This window comes from Leopardus geoffroyi, chromosome B4 (genome assembly GCF_018350155.1).
Source record: "Leopardus geoffroyi isolate Oge1 chromosome B4, O.geoffroyi_Oge1_pat1.0, whole genome shotgun sequence".
In the NCBI taxonomy this organism is placed as follows: domain Eukaryota; kingdom Metazoa; phylum Chordata; class Mammalia; order Carnivora; family Felidae; genus Leopardus; species Leopardus geoffroyi.
In genome coordinates this window covers 51,467,040-51,493,971 of record NC_059341.1, presented here as the reverse complement: position 1 = coordinate 51,493,971, position 26,932 = coordinate 51,467,040, and the positions used below count along the sequence as shown (strand labels likewise).

The window sequence follows — 26,932 nt, the reverse complement described above, 5'->3', positions numbered from 1 at the left end:
ACCACCTTGCTATCAGAATTCCTCGTGTGTTGAAGGCTGGACCCCAGTCTAGAGACTTAGTCTCAGATATGGTTGCTGCTTTCTTGAACTAACTTTTTTTTTTCTTCACCCATTTGTATGTATACCCCTTACTAGGGCTTCCAAATAAAATAGAAGATGGCCAGTAAATAAGAATTTCAGTAATAGTGAATATATTTTTTAGTATAGGTATGTCTCATGTACTGTTTGATATATAATTTCAAAATTTGGGATTTTTTGAAACTGAAATTTAACTGGAAAGCCTATATTTTCATTTACTATATTTGCCGATTCTACCCCTTTCTAAAGGTAGGATCTAGTTCTTCCCTTATCTTGCCTTCACTCTTTGTGTGTTTGTGCATGTGTGTGTGTCTGTGTGTGTGTGGCAGGATCTGAGTAGTTATCAGATTTTGGGTAATTACCAGAGTTTGTAAGTCTCTTTTTTACCCCTATAATTCATCTCTCTCTCTCTCTTTTATGTTACGTTATGGGAAACTTCTGAATTGTACTAAGCTGTGGGAAACAAAACAGATAAGAAAAATTCTCCTCTTTCCCTTTTTCCAGAAGAATAGTTTACTCAGAGTTTATGGCACTTTTTTGTAAGCTGAAATAAGTGGCTAAATACATATATTTTTCTGTTAAAAATGAAATCATTTTATTTTACCTGTGTCTCTAGCCTATAGCTAAATATTTTTTAACTTACTAAGACTTTTTTAATCAGAAAATTTAAACTATTTCACCCATAGCAATGCCTTCTGCTGTTATTGCTGTTTATATTAACTATGAATTTTTATTGTTTTCTTTCATTTGTTGAGGTTACTGAATCTTCTCTGAGTCTCTTCTTTATCTTTAGAGGGTTGGAGACATAAATATATTTTTAATCTTCCAATGGTTACCTAATATTTAAATAACATGTATCTTATTTTTTCCATTGTAACCTCAATTTAATCACTGTGTACATCACATTCTCAAATAAGCCTTAGGACCTAAATATGACATCAGTTTGGTTCTCCCACATTGCCCTCCAATTGCCCTCCAATTGTCCAAATGGGGACTGTATGAATTGTAGGTCTAGATTCTTTTATCACTTAACTGATGAAATCAAGAAAAGTGTAGGTAAAACAAAGTTAGAGATGGGAATAATAAAAAAGACAGATGTCTGAAAACATTCTATTTTTAACTAAATATATCTAAATAGACTCTCAATTGCCTAAGTTTGATATCAGAGTAAAGGAAGACTTTGATATAGGATGAAGGGTCTATTGATTACAATTTTATGTCTTCTTTCTGGCATAAACCAAACCTACAAGTAATTATCTTTAACTTCTAGTTCCACATTCTTTATAAAAAGCATGTACTTGAACTTGAGGAACAACCTGAATAAAGAATTGGTTTAGATTTTTATAATTATTACTCTAATCATTTAAAGTTGTTTCTTCCACATTTAATTCAGCAGTAATAGTTTTTAATAATTCCTTTTTATCAGTTATTGTAAAGAATTCAACTTAGGTGTGCCTGGGTGGCTCAGTCCATCAAGTGTCCAAATTTCTTGATTTTGGCTCAGTTCATAATCTCACAGTTTGTGGAATTGAACCCATCCTTGGACTCTGCACTGACAGCCCAGAGTCTGCTTGGGATTCTCTCTCTCCCTTTCTCTCTGCTCCCCCCTCCCCCCCACACACATGCTTTCTCTTTCTATCAAAACAAATAAATAAACATTAAAAAAAAGAATTAAGCGTAATTTTTTTTCAGAGGAACACTCTTTTGTTTTTTATACTTATGTCCTTATATAGAATCCATCTGAAATGCATTTGTTGAGTAAAGAGTGATGCATAGTTCCAATTTTAGACATTTTTCCAATATACTGGCAATTTTATTGAACACCTCTAAAGAGGATGTCTTTTCACCTGTGACCTGTTGTATTCATCACATGACCAATTTTCATAGATATCTGATTTCTGGACTATAAGTATTCCATTAATCTATATATCTATTCCTGTGCCAATAACAGATTGCTTCAATTATTTAATTGAAGCGTATTTTGAAGTGTGGAATTGAAAGTCACCATTTAAAAAAATTATATTATCTATTTTTGCACGGTTTCTCTTCCAGAACAATTTTAGAATTAGTGTGCCAATGCTAAGGATAAAATGCTAATATAGTGCAGACTTATATTTAATTTATGGAATTATATAAAAAGAATTGGTATTTTTATAATATTGAATCTACTCCTTAAGGATAAGTATATTTCTACATACACTCTAATTCTCTTTTATGCCCTTGAGTAAAGTGTTAGTTTTCTTTCCAACTGTTCTTACACATATGCTTTTTGCAAGATATTTTATAGATTCTGTTCTATTATAAGTCAGAGTTTTTTTTTTTTTCACAGTATTTATTAGTTGGCTTTATATGTTAATTTATCTGGTGGAATCCTGTTGTAATACCTAATGGTTTTCAGTTGATTATTTTGGATTTTCTAACAGAAAATTATTTTCTTTAAAAATAATCATTGTTTTATCTATTGCTTTCCAATATGTTTTCTTCCTTTCGTTTTCTTATCTTACTGTGATGTATAGGATATGAGGCACACTGTTGAATAGTAGCAATGATGGTAGACATCCTTCTCTTTTTCTTGCTTTTATCGGAAATGCCTCAAAGGATTAATCATTGGATGTATTCGCTCTGTATTCCTGGTTTATACTTTTCCTGTTCTATTGTATTAAGAATTTAAAAAAAAATTGGGGCGCCTGGGTGGCTCAGTCGGTTAAGCGTCGGACTTTAGCTCAGGTCACGATCTCACAGTCCGTGAGTTCAAGCCCCGCGTCAGGCTCTGGGCTGATGGCTCAGAGCCTGGAACCTGCTTCCAGTTCTGTGTCTCCCTCTCTCTCTGCCCCTCCCCCATTCATGCTTTGTCTCTCTCTGTCTCAAAAATAAATAAACATTAAAAAAAAAATTAAAAAAAAAGAATTTTTAAAAAAAATTATAAATAAGTTTCAAATTTATCAGATGGGTTTTCTGTATCTGTTAGGTGCATCACAGTGAGAAGATCATTTTTTCTTGAATATGTTAATGTATTAATTACATTGATAAATTTTCCTAATTTAAAATTATCTTTACATTTTTATGTAGACTTGTCCCCGTAGTAGGTTTAATTTGCAAGTTTTAAAGGTTTTTTTGTATATGTCAAAACTTAGAGAGGCCTATAATTTTAACATTTTGTTATCTTTACTTGTTTTAGGCATCATAATTAGGTCAGACTTGTAAACTGCATGTACCTTTTTCTCTGTCCTGGAACGGTTTCTATAATTGAGAAATCTCTAGTCCTTGAAGGTTTGTTGCAGTTTAACTAAAAACTAACTTTCACTCCCCACTGCGCATTATTTTTACTTTTATACTTCTCTCATTGAGCTAATTTTGAAAATTCATCATTCCTTAGGAAATCGTCTTGTTTTTTATAAAGCTACCAAATGAATGTCTCAAGTCCCTCCTATTTTAAGTATCTTTCAACATTTTATCTAGGAGCTCCACAATCTCCTTGCAACTGTTTCCTCCTTCCCATGCTATCACTCTTCTTGTTTTACCAGGTTTTGTAGTAATATTTTTTCCTGTCCTTTCATGAGAATTTTGGTGGGCAGGTAGGGAGATTTGCATTTTAATATACTAATTTAGTCCTGAAGATCTATATTATCATTCTAATTGTGGGGATATCATGTATGGTTTTGCATGAAAAAGATCTCAAAAACTGGAAAAGAAGTACAGTTCTGGTCCAGACATCTCATTTTGCAAATAAGGACACTTATATTGACAAAATAAGATCAGAGATTAGAGCATAAATATTTGAAGTAAAAATAGCACACATGAAACTTGCTTATAGATTCAAGCATTCCTGGTATAATGTGATACACGTGTTTCTTTTTTTTCCATGTGTTTCTATCCATATAAGGATGCAGTGAGGTGTTTTGCAAATTGTGGGCTAAAAATAACAGGTCTCTTGGGAAAAAAGGGTTGGAAGAGACCAGTCCAATCAATAAGGTCTCTAACCAGAGCGCACATGCACATACATACACAAATCTTTAAAAAAAAATTTTTTTTTGATGTTTATTTATTCTAGGTGGGGGGAGGGGGAGAGAGAGAGGGAGACACAAATCTGAAGCAGGCTCCAGGTTCTGAGCTTTCAGCACATGGCCCCACACGGGGCTTGAACTCACAAACGGCAAGATCATGACCTGAGCTGAAGTTGGATGCTTAACTGACTGAGCCACCAGGCGCCCCTACATACGCAAATCTTAAAAAAAATCAGGACAGTTTTTAAAAGACACACTAATTTTATTTTATTTTATTTTATTTTATTTTATTTTTTTTTTTTTGGGGGGACAGAGAGAGACAGAGCATGAATGGGGGAGGGGCAGAGAGAGAGGGAGACACAGAATCGGAAACAGGCTCCAGGCTCTGAGCCATCAGCCCAGAGCCCGACGCGGGGCTCTAACTCACGGACCGCGAGATCGTGACCTGGCTGAAGTCGGACGCTTAACCGACTGCGCCACCCAGGCGCCCCTGCTAATTTTAAAAATATAAAGAAGTATCATAGTAAATAAAAGAGTTGGCTTTATTTGGTTAGAAGTGGATATGAGAAAGTTTGATGCTTCTAAATACAGAAGCAAGAGCAAAAATGCCCAAAAATTGTGGAAAATTCTGCAATAAACATTTTCAAGACAGCCCGAGGCCAAGGTGAGAAAAAAAATGCATGTTTGGTGAATGGTCAGTGGTCACTGCCTCAGCAACTTCCTGAATGCTTTGCATTCAGCCACTGTTATTTAACAGAACAAATACATTAATATGCCAGAATGTTTTACATGTAGTAAGGTAACTTCTATGAATAAGCTAATTTATGTTACAGTAACATGTTATATTGCAGAAGAGATTGTATTCAGCACCTCATTTTTTCAGGTATCATGTTTAAAATACTAACAGTCCTTTTTAGGTATGTTAACAATAACAAAACTATTATTGTCCTAGAATTGTCACTTAAGATCAAGTCTCTGATCTTACAGAGTCTCCATTAACCATAGCACTTTCTAAGAGCTATAAACTACTGTTCATCACTTTGCCATCACTCTTCTTGGCAAGACCACCATTTCAATTAATTTGTTTGTAACCACTAGACACATGTGGCTATTGAACACTTAATATGTCACTAGTCTGAATTCAGATGTGCTCTAAGCATAAAATACACTTTGAATTTTGAAGACTTAGCACAAAAAAAAGGAATGTAAAACATCTCAGTATTTTTAAAATTGTGATTACATGTTGAAATAATTTTGGTTAAATATTTGAGTTAAATAAATAAAATATGTATTAAAATTTATTTCTACAAGTTTCTTTTTATGTGTTTTTCAAGTGGCTAGTAGAAAACTTAATTATGTGGCCCACTTAACATGTCCATTGGACAGAGCTGATTTAGAGGAAATAAAAGAGAAGAGAGAAAAAGAAAAACAAAGCATTCAAGAATAGAAAGGTTGGTATACAGAATTTAATGAGTAAGTTGAATAAGGAAAAACTGATTTGTGTTTGATGACTCTAGGTATCAGGAAATATAGGAAGAAAGCCTACCATCCCAAGTGAAAGAGAACAAAAAATATTGCCACTACGATGGGTAATATTGGAGAACAGGACTTGAGCACTAAGAGAAATCCCATATTTAGGTATTACTATGCCTCTAAGGTGAACATTGGAATTATCTACTTCAGATTATACCAATGATGTTTTTTCTCAATCTGGTAACATTTTAAATTGGGTACTTAGTAGTTTTATTGAACATTCATGTAAAAAACTTTGTTAAATGAACTGAGTCTTTATGATACAATAAAAAGTTTAGTTTTTCTTCATATATACTAGTAAGTCAGAATTCTGCACGTTCACTTATTTGTTCTCTCAACAAGTATTGGATTCAATCTATGTGTTAGTCACTATCTTCAGAACTGTTATGAGTATACCTGTCATTTAAAATGAACACCAAAATCTGAATCCTTGCACATAATTACTTCTATTTCCTATTCATAAGTAGCTCATGTTATTTTAAAGTATTTCTATAGCAGAATGTTTATTTAAGGAGAGATTAATGACCTTAACACCAAAAAATGATATGCAAATAACCTCAAATGTGTCTTATGGGCAAAAAAGACATCCTAATCCTAAAATAATGTTCAACCTATGAATACTGATTCCCATCAGCTTAAGCACTCCTTGTAAACTCACATTTACAAACATTATTGTTTTATTGGAATAAGTACATACATGTCCTTATTTTATAGGATAACCTAGTTAGGTTTCAATATTCTTTATTCTTATGTGTAGGAAATAGTCACAGGGATGTATTGTGAAATATTATGATCATATAGAGATAAAAATTATATTCATTTGATTTTATAAATTGTGAAATATTATGGTCATATATAGAACAAAATTATGTTCATTTGATTTTATAAATATTGAAATCCAGTATTGCTAGAGCTATTAAATATATTTCTTTAAGGAAATTCAGCAATTAAGCTTTTTTTTTTAAATTTTTTTTTAATGTTTATTTATTTTTGAGACAGAGAGAGACAGAGCATGAACGGGGGAGGGGCAGAGAGAGAGGGAGACACAGAATCGGAAGCAGGCTCCAGGCTCCGAGCCATTAGCCCAGAGCCCGACACGGGGCTCGAGCTCACGGACGTGAGATCTGACCTGAGCCGAAGTCGGACGCGTAACCGACTGAGCCACCCGGGCGCCCCCAATTAAGCTGCTTTTTAATACTTATGTTTACTAAGAAATATAAGGTGAATATAACAAAATATTAAAATATTAATAATACCATAGCACTCCAGAGAATATTTTTCAAATATTTATGTGTGTTCTGTGCACACACAAGTACACACATATTCCTTCCATATTTGCCACTTAAAAATGTTGATCATGTTACTTCTGTCATAATCCTTAATTCTAGTATGTTTTGTAACCAATGAAAACACCCTGGATTTTATGCTTAAATTGTTACTTGCTACTCAGCATAAATAAACATCAGTGGTACATTGTTTTCCTCAACCAGTGATCCTCAATTTTATTGTTATTTTGCTTTCAGGGGAACCACGAATAGGAAAAGTTAAATGTCATGGTTTAGAGAGGCAAGCATAGGTTAAATTCTAAAACTAGGGTTTACAGCCATGGGGTGTTTAATAGAGGAGGGTCATAGTTTTGAATAGAGACCCTCTATGGGGCATAAATTTTATCAACAGCTACTACTCAAGAGAGAACCTCACCTAAGAGATCTAAACTTTTTTTTTTCAGGTGCGCCATTTTTCCTTAAGAATTCCCTCTAGCTTGTAAAAAGCCACTCTCACTTATGCTTCTTCACTTCAATATCATTGTGTTTCTTTACATATATAATACACATAGTTTTTAATTCAATTTTTTTAATCTAGAGGAAGTGTTTTATAACAACTTTCAAGTTTACAATGCCCTCTCTTAAGCTGTTCATTCACAAAAGATCAGTAATAACACAAAAGTTTAAATAAATGAAGTTAGAGGCACCTGGGTGGTTCAGTTGGTTAAGCATCCCACTTCTTCTCAGGTCATGATGTCACTGTACCTGAGTTTGAGCCCCATGTCGGGCTCTGTGCTGACAGCTCAGAGTCTGGAGCCTGCTTCAGATTCTCTGTCTCTCTGTCTCTCTGTCTCTCTGCCCTCGCTAACTCACGCTCTGTCTCTCTCTTTCAAAAATACGTAAACATTAAAAAAAAGTTAAATAAATGAAGAAGATAGAGAGTAAATAAGGAAGAAACACATCAGTGAATGTGGAGCTTTGTGTCCTTTACAAAAATATATATACTAAACTCATGGGAATTATTTTTGAGGTATGGTGTGCAGAATTTGTAATATAGTTACCAACTCAAGAGATCAGAAATACAGATCTTATCCCATTTCAAAGTTTCATTATTTTCCCCACAAACCTCCAGAGGAGAAACATTCTGCAGACTTTATGAATATAAACCATTCAAGAACTCAAATTAAAATAGCACATTTAAGCCTCATTAAGGTGATATTGGCTAATTTGAAATACTATGCAATTCACATATTCTCTATCTTATTCCTTGAGAAAAACAGATCATTAGATTACTTAACCTTCAATTAATTCAAAATTGGTGAGGAGAGGGAGATTTTTAATTCTTAGCTTTTAGAAGTAAGTGCTTTTGAGTAACAAAAATAACTTGATAGCTGCTTATTGATTATTATAATTTTAGGTATAATGATATTAAATTATATACCATTGTTTAGTTCTGATTTGCCTTGTCTTTTTGGAAAAATAATGCAACGGGTTTTTATTTTAATCAAGTGATTCTTTTTATCAAGTCTGTTGGCTGATGATGCATGTACAGTCATCATAAAGCTTTTTAGAAAACTTGAGTCTGAAATATGCTTTAATTCTTACATGTAGCTTTTAGTAGCAAATGACCCGTATTCAGCACAAGACTTTTCCTTGGGGGAATTGCTTTCAAATGAAGTTATATAGAGCGTATTCACATATTAGGACATTTGTTTTATGTAGAATTGTTGGTTAAAACCAGATGCAAGTTTATATGGTACATTATTATTATTGTTACTTTAGTTAGCGTTTGCTAAAGATAGAAAGCAAAATTAATTTTTAAAAATTAGGAAAAATACTTTGACAGAGATCTAAAAACTAAACTGAAGTAGCTCAAGATGCTCTTAATGAATGATCTATTAACAGAACGCAACTTTTATTATGGTACGTGAAAGTTCTCAGAGTTTTGACACATTCTTTCCAACGCTCTGACATGGTTTTATGGTTTCTAAGTGGAAGAGGAAAATTATGTAAAAGAAAAAAAAAAACACCGTAAGCTATTTATTTACAAAATTAAGTCTTGGGGCGCCTGGGTGGCGCAGTCGGTTGGGCGTCCGACTTCAGCCAGGTCACGATCTCGCGGTCCGGGAGTTCGAGCCCCGCGTCAGGCTCTGGGCTGATGGCTCAGAGCCTGGAGCCTGTTTCCGATTCTGTGTCTCCCTCTCTCTCTGCCCCTCCCCCGTTCATGCTCTGTCTCTCTCTGTCCCAAAAATAAATAAACATTGAAAAAAAAAAATTAAGTCTAAAAAGAGTCAATTATAATATTGGCAATGTTAGGCTGTTCTGAATGTGCTGAAAATAATCAATTTGTTTAAGTAGCTAAAGGAAATCCTTAATTTTATTAAGAAAGGGACTCATTCCGCCCACCCCCAGGAATGTATACAGTATTCAGTTTTTACTGCTAGTGAGTATAATCATTATATATAAAGTTTCAACTTTGTATAGCTTAACTTTATAAAACTTAGCCTTTTCCCTACTGGTAATTAGTAGTCTGATTACTTTGAATAAAGCAATTCCAATTTATAACCAGATATTTAAAGAATAAATTAATACAGATTGTCATGAAATTAGCTAATATTTTTTAGTATTAGAAGGTTTTCTTTTTCAAGAAGATTATTTTAAAATTCTAATTAGATACAATTTTTGAAGAGGATTTTCTCACTCTAATCGAAGGTTATTTAAGATTTTCTCAACTGGGAAAGGTCAGAAGAGAGAAAAGGGATTCCCTAGTAGATAACCAGATCAAATTAATCAATGCTGCTAATGAATAAAGACGTGGATACAGCCTTTTAAATTTAGATTTAAGAATATATATAACTATACATGGAGCCTGCTTCGGATTCTGTGTCTCTGCCACTCCCCTGCTTACACTCTGTCTCTCTCTCTCTCAAAAATAAATAAACATTAAAAATGTCTTTTAAAAAAGAATATGTATGACAAAAATAATATATAAGGCAATTTCAAAGTAAGATTTTTAATTACCATAGGTTTTTCTTTTTTCTTTTTACATTTTTAGCACTCTGGGTTCTAGCATTCTTTGACAAAAGTCAATTAAATAATATAGAACAGTTTTGTTTTGTTTAAATCATTGATAAAACACCTGGCCATAAATGTAAGCAATAGGCTCAAGCAGAATTTTCCAGAAAGATTATTCAGTTTCTTCTTATACAGCACTTGTGGTTTACTACTGACGGTGCAGTCATGATTTATTCAACAAAAGCTTTTAAGCATAGTAAATTTTATTGTTTCATGCAGCACCTAAGAAACATTATTTTTAAGTTGAATTAGAAAGTAAAACATATAGCATGACTTGTTAGAGAAGAAATTACTTACATCACATGAAAAACCTGTACTGCTAGTAAATGTTGGGCTGGATACTAAGGGGTACAATTATGAAGTAACATTATGCTTCATATATTACAAATACATTTATGAAGAAAAAGGTCATGTGAGATGGTTACGAGTGCAGGTGAAGGTACAAATCTTGTTGCTCCCTGGAAAGAAACATGAACCAGATACACTGGGTTTTGTATCTGTACTGCATCTAACAGGAAAGAAAAAAAGGTAGTTGTTCCTGTCCTCAACCTGCCACTGTATTTGCCCGATGGGGTCTGTCTGCTGGATAAGATCATGAGAAATGGGGAAATGAAATTACCCAGGACATTCCAGCTATTGTAATTAATTTGAGGTCTACAGACCAGGAACATGATGGGAGATGTTAATGTGTTTTGAATGTACAAGATTACTTTTATTTTTCTATTATTTCTCTATTTAATTTTTTGACTGCAATGTACAGTTTTAGTATTCTGTACTTTGTATTGCTAACAATTTTGTATGACGCTAACTTGAGCCTTATGAGAAAATGGATAGTCTCTGTCCTATTTCTTTAATTTTTTCTTTGTTCGTAATATAGTATTTAAAACCATGTATAAAGCAATTTTTTAAGGAGAATACTGTAGCTAATAAAACTATTTGATATAGTTGAAGTACCTGGTAAATACATGATATCCAGGTGTAAGAGGTCAGGAACCTTCTCATTTTTGAGAATAGTTGTGGGGACATGTTATTAAAGTGAGTTCCTGTGTTTATAGAAACATTTAATAACAAGGAGGGAGAGAGCCAGAGCAAAAGTGAGAACAATACTGCTCTCAAAACTAAATAAACATTTAAAAAAATTAAAAAAGGGAATATGGACTTGCTAGGAAAGTTCTCTTTCTTTATTTTGCAATATGTTACAAAATATAAATAACATCTTTTTCTTTAATTAAAACAATTTTTAATGTTTTTTTAATTTTTAAATATTTATTTTTGAGAGAGAGAGCGAGCGAGAGAGAGAGCATGAGCAGGGGAGAGGCAGAGAGAGAGGGAGACACAGAATCCAAAGCAGGCTCCAGGCTCTGAGCTGTCAGCACAGAGCCCGGCACAGGGCTCAAACTCATGAACCGTGAGATCATGACCTTAGCCAAAGTTGGAAGCTTAACTGACTGAGCCACCCAGGCACCCCAAAAATATAAATAACATCTTATTTGCTTTGTTGATTAAATTCACTTTTGTTCAGTGTACAAAAATGTACTGTTTGGGAAAAATATGTAATTTTTTTTTCATAGAGTCTAAATTATTATGTTATTAATATCCCTGGGCCTCTAAAGACAGGTGAGTTCAATAAAATAGCAAAGTATAACCTAAGGAGGAAACACAAATAGAGCATCATGAATATACTTATTAGCAAAGTTATGAAAAGTATCCTGACCATTTACATTTTAATTGTGCTAACAAAAAGTCCTAGCTACTTCCTCAAAACTTGGTTGGTTCATGAGGTAGTTACTTATTGGGACTATTTTGACAGACAAATATACCAACTAAAAGAAACCAAGGAGTTTAAATTTTAAGTATTTGTCTTTCTTTATCTGGTCTAACGTAGATGAAAAATTGCAAAAGTGGCAACTAAATATAATTTATCTCTATCTTTATAATCCAGGACAGATTAAAATTGCATATTTCTGATAACATAAGGAGAACTTAATATGAGAAAAATATTATTTCTACATGATCCCACAAAAATAATAGTGTTTTGTTTTGTTGGTGGTGGTGTTTTTATGCTAGGGCAGTAGCAGAGAGAACACTTCTCTACTTCTTAGTTCACTATATATTAACCAGATACTTCTATTTATTTATGTGTTTAATACATTTATTTTTTGAGAAAGAGATAGTGTGTGGGCACAATTGGGACAGGGCGAGAAGGTGAGACTGAGAGAGAGACAGAGACAGAGAGAGGGAGAGGGAGAAAATCTTAAGCAGACTCCACGTCCACTGAGGAGCCAACTCAAGGACTCAGTCTCATGACCTTGAGATCACGACCTGAGCTGAAGTCAAGAGTCGGATGCTTCACTGACTGAGCCACGCAGGCACTCCGACAGCTACATAATATTTTTTATGTATTTAGACCTACACTCCACAGGAGCTCAAAGCAATCTGTATACCCTGAAAAGATTAATAGAGGCTTAATAAAATTTTAAGTCTGGAATTAAAGATTACTAAAATGTAATACTGTAGCTCATTTGTAAACTAGAACAAATACATTAGAAATAAATTTTTTTTTTTAATTTTTTTTTCAACGTTTATTCATTTTTGGGACAGAGAGAGACAGAGCATGAACGGGGGAGGGGCAGAGAGAGAGGGAGACACAGAATCGGAAACAGGCTCCAGGCTCTGAGCCATCAGCCCAGAGCCTGATGCGGGGCTCGAACTCCCGGACCGCGAGATCGTGACCTGGCTGAAGTCGGACGCCTAACCGACTGCGCCACCCAGGCGCCCCAGAAATAAATTTTTTAAAAGATAAGTTGATGTTAAAGAAAGTTAAACTCATTTTGCCAAAGCAACAGTGATACCGTAGCATTATCAATTGTGGGCAGCATTTGTTTTGAAAATATTTATTTGTTTAAACAGTGTCAAAATTCCAAAACAATATTTTTGTCTAATCAGAAATTTAATACTAGCAAACCAAATCTGACAATACATTAAATGAATAATTTACCACAATCAAGTGGGATTTATTCCTGGAGTGCAGGAGTGGTTCTACTCCTGGAACTATTATTACACTATGTGTTAACTAACTTAGATTTAAATAAAAAAAAAAATGAAATTGAACAAGCCCATCTTTAGTGATTGTGATTTTCCTTTATTTTAGTCTAATCACTTCAAAATGTCTCTGATTAAAGATTTTAAAAAATTTAAATATGTCAGAACATGATTGTTCTGTAAACTATGGTTTCTTTTTCTTGTGTTTGACCCAAATTCTGTATGTTGAATTATAAACCCATGTTTACAGCCCAAATTAATGTTCATTATCTCTAATGAAACATTATCCCCATAATTTTTATTTTCAAGTGGCCCTTCATTATGAAGGAGACTTTGTTATACATTAGAAAGGTTTGGGCTTCATAGCCAGGTAGACTTATGCTATCCACTTTGCTGCTTCCAAATTTCATAACCTTTAGGAAGTCATGTAATTTCTCTTTGCTTCAATATTCCCATCTGTAAAATGGATATAATCATGCTTTTCTTATATGAGAGTGAATGGTACTACATATGAAAATTCTAGTCCATAAAAGACTTTTAACAAGTGAAGTAGATTTTACTGTTGTTATTTTTACTGTTGTTATTATTTTCATCTCAATGAGGAATAATTTATTTTGTTAATCTCCTAATAGTTAAAAAGGCAGGTTTATCATAGATGTTTTGTAAATTAAAAAAGAAATGAGTAAATATCATTTGTATTGTAGTCCTTTTTCAAGGTGTAAGTAACTACTTTAACATTTTAGTGTATAAGATTTCTTCTTTTCCAAATAGAAATTTACTTGTAACAAAAATTAATATATTTAAATGTTATTTGAAAAGATACCTTTCACCTTTTAAAGGTATGATACGTGTTTTTATTTCATATGATGCTATATTTTTTATTGATTTATAAATTCTGTGCCATATTATAATAAAATTATGCTCATGACCTGTTTTACCACTATTTTGGAGTACAATTGGAGATTTCATTTTTTTCCAGTTTTCATTGTCATTGTTGCTAATATTAGAAATTATGTTATGGTAAATATGCTTTATAACTAGGTCATTTTGTATAATTATAATTGTTACTTAGAGGTATTCATAGAGGCAGAATTGCTGAAACAGATGATCCATCAGTTTAAAACATGTTTCTACAGACTTTTAACACATTTTTGACAAAATTCTCTTCAGCAAGTGCTATATCAATGTGTATTTCTAGCATCTGTTTACATATTGTCCATTTCCAAATGAATTTCATCATATTTTAAGAATTTGATGCGCAAAAATGGTATTTCATTGTCTTAATTGGATGTTTGTTCTTAGATCAAACTCTAAATAATTTCTTTTTTAATGTTTATTTATTTTGAGAGAGAGAGTGAGAGTGAGAGAGAGCAGGACCAAGGAATGAGCAGAGAGAGAGGGTGAGAGAAAATCCCAAGCAGGCTCCATGCTGTCAGTGCAGAGCCCCACTCAGGGTCAGTCTCACAAATGGGGAGATCATGACCTGAGCTGAAACCAACAGCCCAACGCTTAACTGACTGAGCCACCCAGGTGCCCCTGAATAATTTCTTGTCCATTGAATTTATATTCATGCTATTCACATTTTTAGCCTGTTTTTTTCTTGATAATTATTTTTTAAAAACAAAATTTAAGTGTATTTTTTATATTCAAAAGCTATTAACATTTTATCACACGGTACTGATTTCTTCTTCAGTATTTATTCTCCAAATAGAAGTTTATCATTGATTTTTCTTTGCACTGTTTCCATATTCTTCCCATTAATCTCTTTCTGTGATCTACAAGCAGTTGGTATATAATAATGCTAATAATGCCTTCATGATAGGGCATTGTAAGAACTGATTACGGGGCTTTATGAATTTTTAGGCAAGGGAGAGGGCAAAGGTTGTATATAACCCATCTTCGTCTTGTATGTGTGTAGTTCTCAATAGGAATTGAAGTAGACTAATACAATCTCTGTACCCCATTCTTGCAGACACCCACAAAACTGCATATATTTTCTACCATGTGCTGTAGCATGAAGAACCTATTTGCTATTTCTTGTATATTCTTCAAGAGCTTTTGCACTATTGTTTTATAGTTCAGACCCAGGGCAAGCAGCCAAACCTGGGTTTGAATTCAGGCTTCATTCTACGAGCTTCCTAGTTATGTGATCTTCAACAAAACCTCAGACTTCCCTTCTATAAACTAGGGGTTAAGCAGTATCTATTGCACTGATAATGTCATAAGACTTAGAAGTCTACTCAATATGAGGTAATCAAATAACATGCACTTGATAAATGGCTATTATTATTATTTTTATCAATCAAAGCTAGTCAAATACTCCAGATGAAGTGTAGTACTATAACTGTTAGAGCCTAAATTATTACCTATTGTATCATTAACTTTATTTTGTGTTACCTGTGTTCCTTCTGTAGAAAAACATTATGAAAAGATATCTAAGTGTTTAAGGGCACGTTTTTTTGGACAAATTTCATAGGAATAAACAACAAAAAAATCTTACTGATTTAAATGTTATAAAGAATAGTAATGAACATTATGCTTATTTTAAAAAATCATAACAAAGAGGTAGTATGTTAATCTTAAATAGTAAATAAATCCCTGATTTATTTATTTATTTATTTATTTATTTATTTATTACTATCTTAATAAAAGCCCAATTAAATGAAATATTTGATAGAAATAAATGACTACAAAAACATTTAGGAAATCTGTATGTTTATATTAACAAGAAAAAGAAAAATGTTACATACATTTTTAGCAGTCACAGTTGAGCTAATTATAGATAACTTACACATTTGAAACAGTAATTAAGCCAAAGTCATTATAAATTTATTCACATTATACTTTTCCAAATTTCTGTCTCTTCAATACTTTTACTTGTGGGATGTTATTTCCTACTGATAATACTCAATATAAAAATTTGATAATTTAAAAAAAATTTTTTTTCATGTTAATTTATTTTTGAGAGAGAGAGAGAGAGAGAGAGAGAGAGAGAGAGAGAGAGAGAGAGCATGCATGTGCTCACGCACAGGAGGGACAGAAAGAGAGGGAGAGAATACCAAGTGGGCTCGGCCCTGTCAGCGCAGAAACTGACGCAGGGCTCAGGCCCACGAACTGAAAGATCATGACCTGAGCCGAAATCAAGAGTTGGATGCTTAACCGACTGAGCCACCCAGGCATCCCTTGATAATGTTTCGTATTCTTTGCATCTAATGTTTGACATTAGCCGACAAGCAGATGTACATTTGGAGGCTAAACATTCAGAAGTTGAATTTTAATGAGTATTAAGTATAAGATTACATTTCTCAAGTATTTCTCCTTGCTCTTTGTATACAGTGTCAAAACCATATATTGGAAGAAGGTAGCAGCCCAGTTATTGGGTATATAAATGGGTAGGTGCAAATATATAAGGGAGAAGGGGGATATCTGTGAGTTAATGCAATGAATATCTATGACATATAAATATTTATTATTATTTTGTTATAAATGGAATACAGAAAGGTAGATAATGTCTTAAACAGTCACAGTTAACATTGCACAGTAAAAGACTGGATTTCCTGATAATATTGCTAAATTCACCAAATTACTGACAAGTTATTTTCAAACACATTTGGCATTATTCTACATTATGGTAGAATAGTAATGACAGTAACAATGGGTATCTAAAAAGAAATACACTTTGATGAGACTTGTCAATCTTTAGACACTTATGGAAACACAAGGAAAAAATGTGACAAACCACTTTATCGACTACTTCAGTTTACTTTACTATTTAGAATATCTGTGCAATAGCAGCAGAGAAATATCTCCTTTAAAGCTGTATTATATTTTCAAGGTTGGTCTTTAAGGAATTTCAGAATAGGCATAATTGTGATACAAATAAGAGAAGGTGAATTTTCTATCAAATAAGTATTTGCAGTTGACCTACATGAGAACAGACTTTTCTAATTGCTTTAAGAGCTTCCTGACTAAACAAATGAAGAAAGTTACTCTTTTGTGAAAATGTTGTAATGCTTATACTCAAATCCTCTGTGATTTTTAAAAATCAGTATTTAATCAGCATACTAATACAATTGTAAACCAAAAATTAGTTATTACATATAATTTATTGTTTTCAAAAATTGTGACCAGGGGTGCCTGGGTGGCTATTGGTTAAGCGGTTAAGCCTCCAACTTCGCTTCAGGTCATGATCTTGCCATTCATGAATTTGAGCCCCGCATCTGGCTCTGCTGACAACTGGATCCTGCTTTGGATTCTGTGTCTCCCTCTCTCTCTCTGCCCCTCCCCTGCTCATGCTCTTTCTCTCAAATATAAATAAATATTTTAAAAAAATTTTTAAAAATTGTGAGGTCTTTTTAATTCTTTTTTTAAAATGTTTATTTATTTTTGACACAGAGAGAGAGACAGAGCATGAGCAGGGGAGGGGCAGAGAGAGGGAGACACAGAATCTGAAACAGGCTCCAGGCTCTGAGCTGTCAGCACAGAGCCTGACGTGGGGCTTGAACTCACAGACCACGAGATCATGACCTGAGCCAAAGTCGGACACTCAACCGACTGAGCCACCCAGGTGCCCCAGTCTTTTTAATTCTTGTGTGTGTGTCTGTCAGGTGTATCAAGCTACATTTTAATTTTTTTTTTGATATTTATTTTTCTTTGAGGGAGAGGGAGACAGATCGTGAGTGGGGGAGGGGCAGAAAGAGAGGAAGACAGAATCCGCAAACTCCAGGCTCTGAATGGTTAGCACAGAGCCCGAAGAAGGGCTTGAACTCGTGAATGGCCAGATCATAACCTGAACCAAAGTTGGAGACTTAACCACTTAACTGACTGAGCCACCCAGACGCCGCGTGATTAGCCTTAATAAGCTTTATTGCGGTAATTTGTGTTGCCCAGAATTTTCTTCATTTCAAAACTGAAAGTTCCATGTCCTGAGAATGTCAGCCTGGTCACAGGTCATTTAAATACATTTTTCCATAAATACACAAGATAACAAAATAAAACCAAGAATGCACCTGTTGATATGAGTCTTAAAATTTTGAATTCATATTAAAAAGGGCAAAATTGATTTAATTATGCTGGTTCTAAGACTATAGTGTTTGTCCAAAGTATGTTTAAAAGAAAAAAAAATGAAGTGTGTCTTAATATAGGTTATAACAATGATCAAAATTTACCTTAATAAGATACTTACTTCTGTAAAAATTCTTCATAGCCACATATACTTAGAAGATGATCTTTGGGGAATAATTCGTCATTTGTAGAAAAATGTAGAACCTCTGCAATTAGGTCTTTGACAAGATAATTAGCTAAAAACAAAGGTGAATAATAAAAAGTTAATAAGAGCTTATCGTATATTGGCTGGGGAAAAGGTTTTGAGCACAAAAAAGATATACACATTATGAACTATAACTGTCTAGCTCCATCAAGAGGAATTAAAATGAGATGCATCTCATTTATTAGCCTCATTAAATTTGGAGGTACTTTTGAAAATACTGTTTGCATTTTCTTTGATCAATCTGTCTTCACATTACTGATGGAGCCTGGTATTGTATTCCTCATATTAAAACCTGAATATGCTGTGGCTCTGCAGAAAAAGTGTTCTACCCTGAGTGCTCACAGAGACTTGGGAAATGCCAAGGACATTGTATAGTGAGTGATAGTGGCAAGCGAAGAGTCCAACCTAAATCTGTCAGATTCCAAAGCTTGTGCTCTTGATGATTCTAAGTCTCCAAAGTTTATTGTTCTTCCTTCCCCATGTAGGAATCACCAAAGTTTCCATCTTGGACAGCATTGTGATAACTTTAATGAGCATGTGCTTTTTTTCTACACTTTCTCTGGAGCTCAAAGTGTAAGCATACTGTTGGATACAAATCCTTTGGCTTTACATTCTGTAATCTCCCCACTAAGCTCTTACATACATATGCTACTTAGTAGTGGCCAGCACCGCACTGAGTTTACAGTAATGGTTGAGTTTACAGTAATGGTTGTCTATGAAATAGTGCAGGGCTCATTTACTATCATAAATGATAATAGTTGACAATTGTATATATATATACATGTGTCTCCATGCTTTGAATGTGAATTCATGGTCGCAATCAATGAAGAAAGTAAAAACGGACTGTACTGATGACCATTAATCAGAATTTGAACAGCATATTGCAAACACTCAGTTGTATTCATCTGAGTTGTATTTAGTTTGCCATTATCTGTTTACTTTGCTGTGTCTTCTTTTTCTGCCATGCCCTTCTGTTTGGAAAAAATGTTTTTGACACAAACTGGCCAACAAAATGTAGTGCAATTGGTATTGCCGAATCTGCCACAAAAAAAGGTGGCGGGGGGGGGGGTGGCGGGGAGAATAATACTGGATTTAAAAGTGTGGGTTTTTACATTTTTTAAAGCTTGTTTATTTATTTTGAGTGAGAGAGAGAGAGAGAGAGAGAGAGAGAGAGAATCCCAAGCAGGCTCCTTCTCAGTGCGGAGCCCAAAGTGGGGCTCAGTCTTACAACCACAAGATCATGACCTGAGCTGAAATCAGATGCTTAACTGAGTGAGCCACCCAGCCGCCCCTAAAAATGTGGGTTGTATGATAGATCAAGGTATTTTCTAAGAAATGGCTAGAGAAACAAATGGTAAAGATAATCATGGAATTAAGGGTTGTGGAAATGCTTTGACATGGGAGAGAGTTATCTTAAACACACTGTTGCTTGGGAATAATGACTGAAATAGTATGATTGCAACTAGAAGCAAATATGGCCACAGCAAAATCATGACTGTAAAAGCATTGACAAGGAGGGGAGAAAATTGCCAGTATATAATGGCAGGAAAATATCTCCAGGGATACCAGTTCATTTTAATTAACTTGACTCTCCCATTTCCAGGCTGCATCCCCTGTGCTATAGGGGGCATGCATGAAATCATTATTTCACTACATCTTTCCACTCTGCATGGTAGACTCCATAATCCAATTTCTACTATTACTTCTCCCCTGTGCTTCAGCTTAATTATCTCCTACTATCTGTTTCATGTTACTCTTTGAATGTTTCATTATTACTTCAAATTAGGCATATTTAAACCTGAAATTATCATCTTTCTCCTTGAAGTCAACCATTAAGTGTCTATGATTAAATTTCTCATCCATATTGTAAGTGAACAAGTACTATGATCTCTTTTAAGTAGATTTTATACTTGTACCTTCAGTTTGGCAGCTAATATAATACTTTCCCCAATTTCTTGTACTCTTTCACTTTATGCAGCCCTTCTCAATCTGTTGACTATATTGCCTACCATATAGAAGAGGCTAATGCCCATTTGAGATTCTTTAATTAACTACCTGTGCATTAAATCTAGTCTTTTACACATCATTCTCTACCTCTTTACACATCTTGTGAGATATAAGTATTTTGACTTTTTTACTATATCCTACTTCTTAATCTCAGATTTTTCCTACCCTAGGTTCTATTTCCATCAGTTAAATCCCCTATTTTTTATTTAAAGAAATTAATGTTTATTTATTTTTAAGAGAGAGAGAGAGAGAGAGAGAGAGAGAGAGAGAGAGAGAGAAAGAGAAAGTGGGGGAGGGGCAGAGAGAGGGAGACACAGAATCTGAAGCAGGCTCCAGGTTCTGAGCTGTCAGTCCAGAGCCTGATTTGGGGCTCAAACTTGTGAACAGCTCATGACTTGAGCCAAAGTCATATGCTTAACCAACTACACCACCCAGGCGCCCCTACCCTTTCTTTTATATATTCGATATTCTCCATGGTAAAGATGATTTTGTTTTTTCTTAAAATTTTTGTTTTTTCTTAAAATAAAATCTCCCCTTACACATTTCATTACATTAAGATAGTATTTTTTTGACCTTCCCAATATTGCCAAACTTCTTAGTAGATAACTTTTACAAACAGTTGTAAATCACTCTTTAATCTTTGCAAACTGGTTTCTACTTCCAGCACTTTGCATGTCATAAATGGCCTCCTAATACAGTTCTGACCATGCATCATCTAAATCTAAATGTAGTTGAAAGTAAAGACACTCTAGAGAAACTTTGTACTTGTAAATAAGGACACAGGAATCATCTTCATTGAAATGATGGCTGAAGATTGTGGAACACAGACAGAATTCTTTGCTTAAAACAGCTACTTCTCTAGAAGGATTCTATTTCTTCACTCTTGGGGAAACAGTATTCTTTTTGAATGAAAATGCCTTATCCTCATCCATCTTGTCCTCTTTATTTATCTAGATTTCATTATTCTCTAAATTTCTAGCAACAACATCTTTTATTGAAGTCATTCTTGATATACTCTTCAGATACACTATTTTGTTCTTTAGAGCACATCTGTATTTACTAGTAAAACACTTAACATAAACTGGTGAAAGGATCACAGTTTTAGCATAAAGATGATTTCATAGTGAAGGTATTTGAAATCTTATCTGAACTTTTATTATCTGACTAAAGCAGAGACTCCCTAAAATACAGCTTCCACTAACTTCCTTCTGAGGGAATTTCCTATAAATTCCAGGAAGGAGACAGATTGCCCATCCACTAGACGGTTCCTACTTTCTTAGTGAAGCTCTAACTGACACACCTCAACACAAGCACATATACACGCTTTTACATTAAATTGGTATATAAACCTTTACCTCTGGGTATTCAGCAGGTTACTCATTATTGAGTAACCCCTCCATGCATATGTAAATAACCTTGCCTTTTCTCCTATTAATCTATTGTCAGTTCTGTCACAGCCACCACCCTCATCCCCTTCAAATATAAGTAGATAGGGGAAAAATTTTCCTCCCAACAGTGGCACACGCTCTGTATGTTTTCATGAAGGTGTCCTTTCCTTCTCTGCTTCTTCCTCCTTTTTCTCCTATACTTCACCCCTTCCTCCTCCTCCTCTTCCTCCCCCTTGTAAATATCCTCGACAGCGCAGACATCCTCTTTACTACTATACATCTCTAACACTAAACACAATGACCTAATCACTTTCCTGAAACTTCTCATAAAAGTCAGAAATGGCCTCCAACTGGCCAAATTCAACAAAAGAACATGCAGAGAGAGAGAGAGAGAGAGAGAGAAAGAAATGTTAGAAATTAAATACTGTAAATTAGAAGAAGAGAAGTGGTCTCCCTAGTTTACAGTTATTCCCCTCTTCTCCAGCAACTGATGCCAAGATGATACAGATTGTGATTGACTCAGGGTTCAACACCACTGATTTTGGCTGGGCAATTAGAATCTTGCTTTATAGAAATTTGGAATTGGATCTAATAGAGATATTAAATTTTCTGTAGGTAACTGGCCAAATAGCATTTAAGCTTGAGAACTTGGCTTTCCATATGTTCTGGAAAAGCAAGGGAAATGAGTCAGCAGTAAACAAGGGAAACATGAGAAGCAATTATATAGAAGAGATGAGGTGAGATGCATACAGGAATTTTGGACTGCTTGTTCATCTGTGCCTTTAGTACGTTCCTGAATCTGCTGAATTCTTACTCTTAAATTCTGTAAGAAATCCCTATATTCTTTAAGAATTTTTTTTCTTTGTAAGGAAGCAGAAGTTGGTTTTTGTTAGTTTCAAACCAGATGGTCCTAACTAAATATTCCAACATAACATTGCTGTTTGTAGCCATCTGTACTAACTCAGAATCTTGACTAGAGTAAGAAAAAAAAACCCAAAGTAATAATAACATTAATAACAATCACTAAAAGAAATATTTGTTATTATTTGCCAAGAAAAAATAGCTCATATGTAGAAACTCATTAGTAGAAACTAATGTTTAAAGAACTATTATTGTTTTGCAAAATAGTTGACTATAACAGTGAAATATTAAACTTTGGGGCGCCTGGGTGGCTAAGTTGGTTGAGAGTCAGACTCTTGTTTTCGGCTCAGGTCATTATACCAGTGTCATGGAATCAAGCCCCACATTGGGCTCTGTTTTGAGTGTGGAGGCTGCTTGAGATTTCTTGTTCTCCCTCCCTCTTTATCTCTCCCCAGCTCATGCTCTCTCCCCCTTTCTTTCTCTAATATATATATATAGATATATATTATATCTATATTATATCTATAACATATATTATACATATATATATTATACATAATACATGTATTTAATATATATATTAAAATTATTAAACAACTTTAAAGAGATTCTAAAACTCTAGAAAAAAAAAAAAAAAGAATCATCTGATGAGTTTGATAAGATGCAGAGTTCCAGGATTCATCCCCAGAGACTGATGAATGGATCTGCTCATTATTCATAAGGCTCCTATACTTCCTACAGTGAGAATAAAGACTATGTATCAATGCCTATTATTTACATTCGAATGACATAGTTGTTTCTAATGGTTAGTATTGCCATTTTCATATATATATTCATTCATTTCATTCATATGCTTTATCTATAATCTTTTTGATTTAGTTTTGTTTTTAATATGCCAAAAATTTGTTATACTTGCCATCCGGTATTATATAGTAGGAAAGTAAAGTGTTCTGGGGTGAGGTATATGAAGAGACTTCTTGAAAACAATAGCTCAGGGGCACCTGGGTGGCACAGTTGGTTGAGCGTCCGACTTCAGCCAGGTCATGATCTCGCGGTCCGTGAGTTCGAGACCCGCGTCAGGCTCTGGGCTGATGGCTCAGAGCCTGGAGCCTGTTTCCGATTCTGTGTCTCCCTCTCTCTCTGCCCCTCCCCCGTTCATGCTCTGTCTCTCTCTGTCCCCCAAAAAATAAATAAACGTTGAAAAAAAAAAAAACAATAGCTCAACAAATGTTCACAAAAGGTTTCCAGCTATTTTCCTCTTAACTCCAGTTTAGGGCAAAATACTAGCATTTAATAATGCTTCTTTTAATGCTTTCAGTCTGTGGACTCAAGGCTGTGCAGCCTATTAGCTTTGTGTAGATTTTTATATTTATTTTGCAAGGTCGCTTACCGTATGGCTTAAAATGAAGTCGTTGTGTTGAGTTATCAATACAAATATTTATATTAAACTTAGTGTTAGAAAAAAGCTGACATGGAAATGCTGCAGTAGTGCTCCAGATCTTCCCTGAATTCGAATTAATGTCAGCTGCATGATATGTTTCTCTTATCCTGAAAAATATATGGGAAAAAATACTTAGGAGAGGTAAGAAACTTCATGTTCAGTTTTGCTTTAGATTTAAAATATGGAAACAATCAGGACGTGATTGGTGGTACAGTGCTATTAACTAGGCCAGATTGGTAAAGATTACAATTATACCAAGACAACCATGAAAGACTGTTCTTTAGATTTTCCCAGGAGCATCTCATTTGAAGCAATTAAGAATATATTGGCATTTATCAGGCATGAAAACTGACTCTGAATCATGAAGACTTCCTTCATTGACATTACTTTTGAAGCTGAACACCTCCCCTTGGTTTTTGCTAACTTTCTCAAGCTGGAAGTCACTCATTTTGATTTAAGGATTTTGGTAAATAAATTATCTTGTTTGTGTTCCATTGGTAAATACCATTCTTGGCTCAAAATTTTTGGTTTTTACACAAATCTCTGGATTTTACATAAGTAATTTAGCCCAAAAGACATTTGCACAAACTGAACAATTCCTTCTTGCTCCAGTGAGTCAGAGAATTGCAAAATAATTTATCCTTGGAGCCAGAAGCCTTGAGTTTGAATGCTGACTCTTCCCTTTAGTAATTTTATTGTCAGAGGCAAGTTATTTGATCAGTTCCTTTGATTGTACAATTAAGGATATTTATATCTACTTCAAAGGTTTATGGCAAGGATTAAAAGTGAAAACGCATGTGAAAGAGTTTCGTAGAATGTAAACATATACCCATGTGATGTATCATAACTATCATATATTATTATAGCTGAATCCCTTTTGATTCATGTTATTACCCACATGTAGAATATAACATAAGATTATTTGCAACCTAGATATTTAAAATGCCTTTGATAATGAATATGAAATTATGTTTTTTGTTAATTGTTCAGACATCTAAATTTTGTAGTGCTATTCCTGAAGAGAACGTTATACGTTCTGTGTGTAGAATGTATGTCATACATTCGATGTAATGTATCAATAGGAATTACATCCTTAGCATTCATTCTCTTTGTGCAGCATTAAAGTAGTGCCATGCTCACTGAGATAGCTTAATTTCTATGCTGTTAAATTCCACAGAAACAGCCCCTTCTTGAGGGGCCTGATAAATGAAAAAGTGCATGGGCTGGTATGTGCCAGAATCACCTATTTCTGAGTCCCATGCTCATATTTGCTGATTCAATAGATCTGTGGAGGAATCTTCACTTCCCCTACTAACAGTTTTCCAAGTAAGCCATTACTGCTGCTGCTCCATAGCTACAGTTTGAAAACCCACTGTTCAGGATAAATATTTGGGCGTCTCTCCTCTCTTATACCCGAGGATAAAGATCTAGACTCCAACTTCTGGTGGAGGAGTTTCATGATTTAGTATTCACCATATGATAGGATACTATTCCATGCATACATGATTTAAGCTTCTCCTGTTTTTCAGGAAATAAATTTAAAATGCAAATTTATGACCTATTCTCTCCTAAAACTTTGCTGAGCATCTACTGTGGCCAGAACTTTGCATATGCTATGCCATTTTATTGTATTTTTTACAAAAATATGACACATTGCTTGAAAGATGTGGCTTAAAAGCATGTCAAAAAAATAAACCAGATCCAACAAGTTAGAGACTCTCTTTAAAGGGTATATAACAGGAATATTACAAACATTTTAGGTATGTTTATTTAAATATTAAATAACAGACTAAACTGGATACATAGATCCATTCTATTATGACCCTCTTAACAAACCTGGCTTTCAAACTCAATTTGGTCTTCTTTTGAATTAAGAGGGGTTGGACAGTGCCTAGTACATAGTAGATCTTCAATATGTTGTTGTTGGATGAATAGTATGTGTAAGAAATAATTAGGCATTTATAAATTTAATCATTTTATATATGAGCATACATCAAAAAGGATTATTGAAAACCAAGTTAAGTATGTGTGAATATAACCTATCTCTTCCTTTCACTACACTAAAGTTTATTATTATTTGGTCATCTGTTTTAGTTTCATGGTTACTTTGAAAGGAACCATTGAGAAAAATTACATTTAGAAACTCAGAAAATGCACCATGAGCTAGTGACAAACCATCACATAAAGTATTTTGTGTCACTATTACATCCACAAGAAGACTTCATCTGAGAATATTACATTATGTTAAAAAAGGAAGTGATGGGAAGGACTAGTAATAAGTGTTTTGTCAATGGATTTATACTGAATGATATCTTGTGATATTAAGATGAGCTATTTCTCATGCTTAATGGGTAGAAATGATCATATCTTAGATTTACAATGTCAAGTTCCTGGCAATGCTTGTCAGTTTGTGACAGTGAGTAGTTTATTCCTAAAAGAATCAATATTGGTATCTTTAAAGATGCTAATTTAGCAATCCAAAGAGTCATTTTATTTTATTTTTCTGTGAACAAGAGTGAGACATTAATTATTAAATATTTTCATGGATTTGAGCTGCTAGGTTTAGTTTAGTTTAGTATGGTTTAGTTTAGTTTTTTTTTGTCTGTATGCCTTTCAGTTCTTCCAGCAGGGTTACAAGCTTTTTAGGACAGAGACCTTGCTTTTCTGTTTGTTTGTTCCATTTTTGAATCTCTCTCATGCATGGACTTGTTATTAGTCATTCAAATAGCCTTTAAATTAATTATTTAAATAAATGATTCCAGTCTTTAGTCCCAAGTGATCATTTAGCAGGAAGCTGCTATAGCTGATAAATAAGTTAAAGTTTATTTATATGTATATTTATTATTTTTATAGTAGCTATAAATAGATAAAAATTAAGAGAAGGAAAATGCATGAATTTTTCAAAGCTTTTGGGAACCCTAGCAGCAGAAGAGATGGGGTTATATAAATTTAACTGCTAATAAGAAATT

At 34.0% G+C, this 26,932-nt stretch overlaps 1 protein-coding gene across 4 annotated transcripts in view; it reads right to left on the bottom strand.

Moving 5' to 3' along the window:
* PIK3C2G (phosphatidylinositol-4-phosphate 3-kinase catalytic subunit type 2 gamma) overlaps positions 1-26,932 on the bottom strand; it is a 355,657-nt gene that overhangs the window by 296,584 nt on the left and 32,141 nt on the right. For all 4 annotated transcript variants that reach the window (XM_045463665.1, XM_045463664.1, XM_045463668.1 and 1 more), the window contains exons 4-5: positions 23,913-24,070; positions 18,183-18,297 (exon numbers count right to left, since the gene is read on the bottom strand). In XM_045463665.1, the coding sequence (XP_045319621.1) occupies positions 18,183-18,297; positions 23,913-24,070 (273 nt within the window). The remainder of the gene's footprint in view (positions 1-18,182; positions 18,298-23,912; positions 24,071-26,932) is intronic.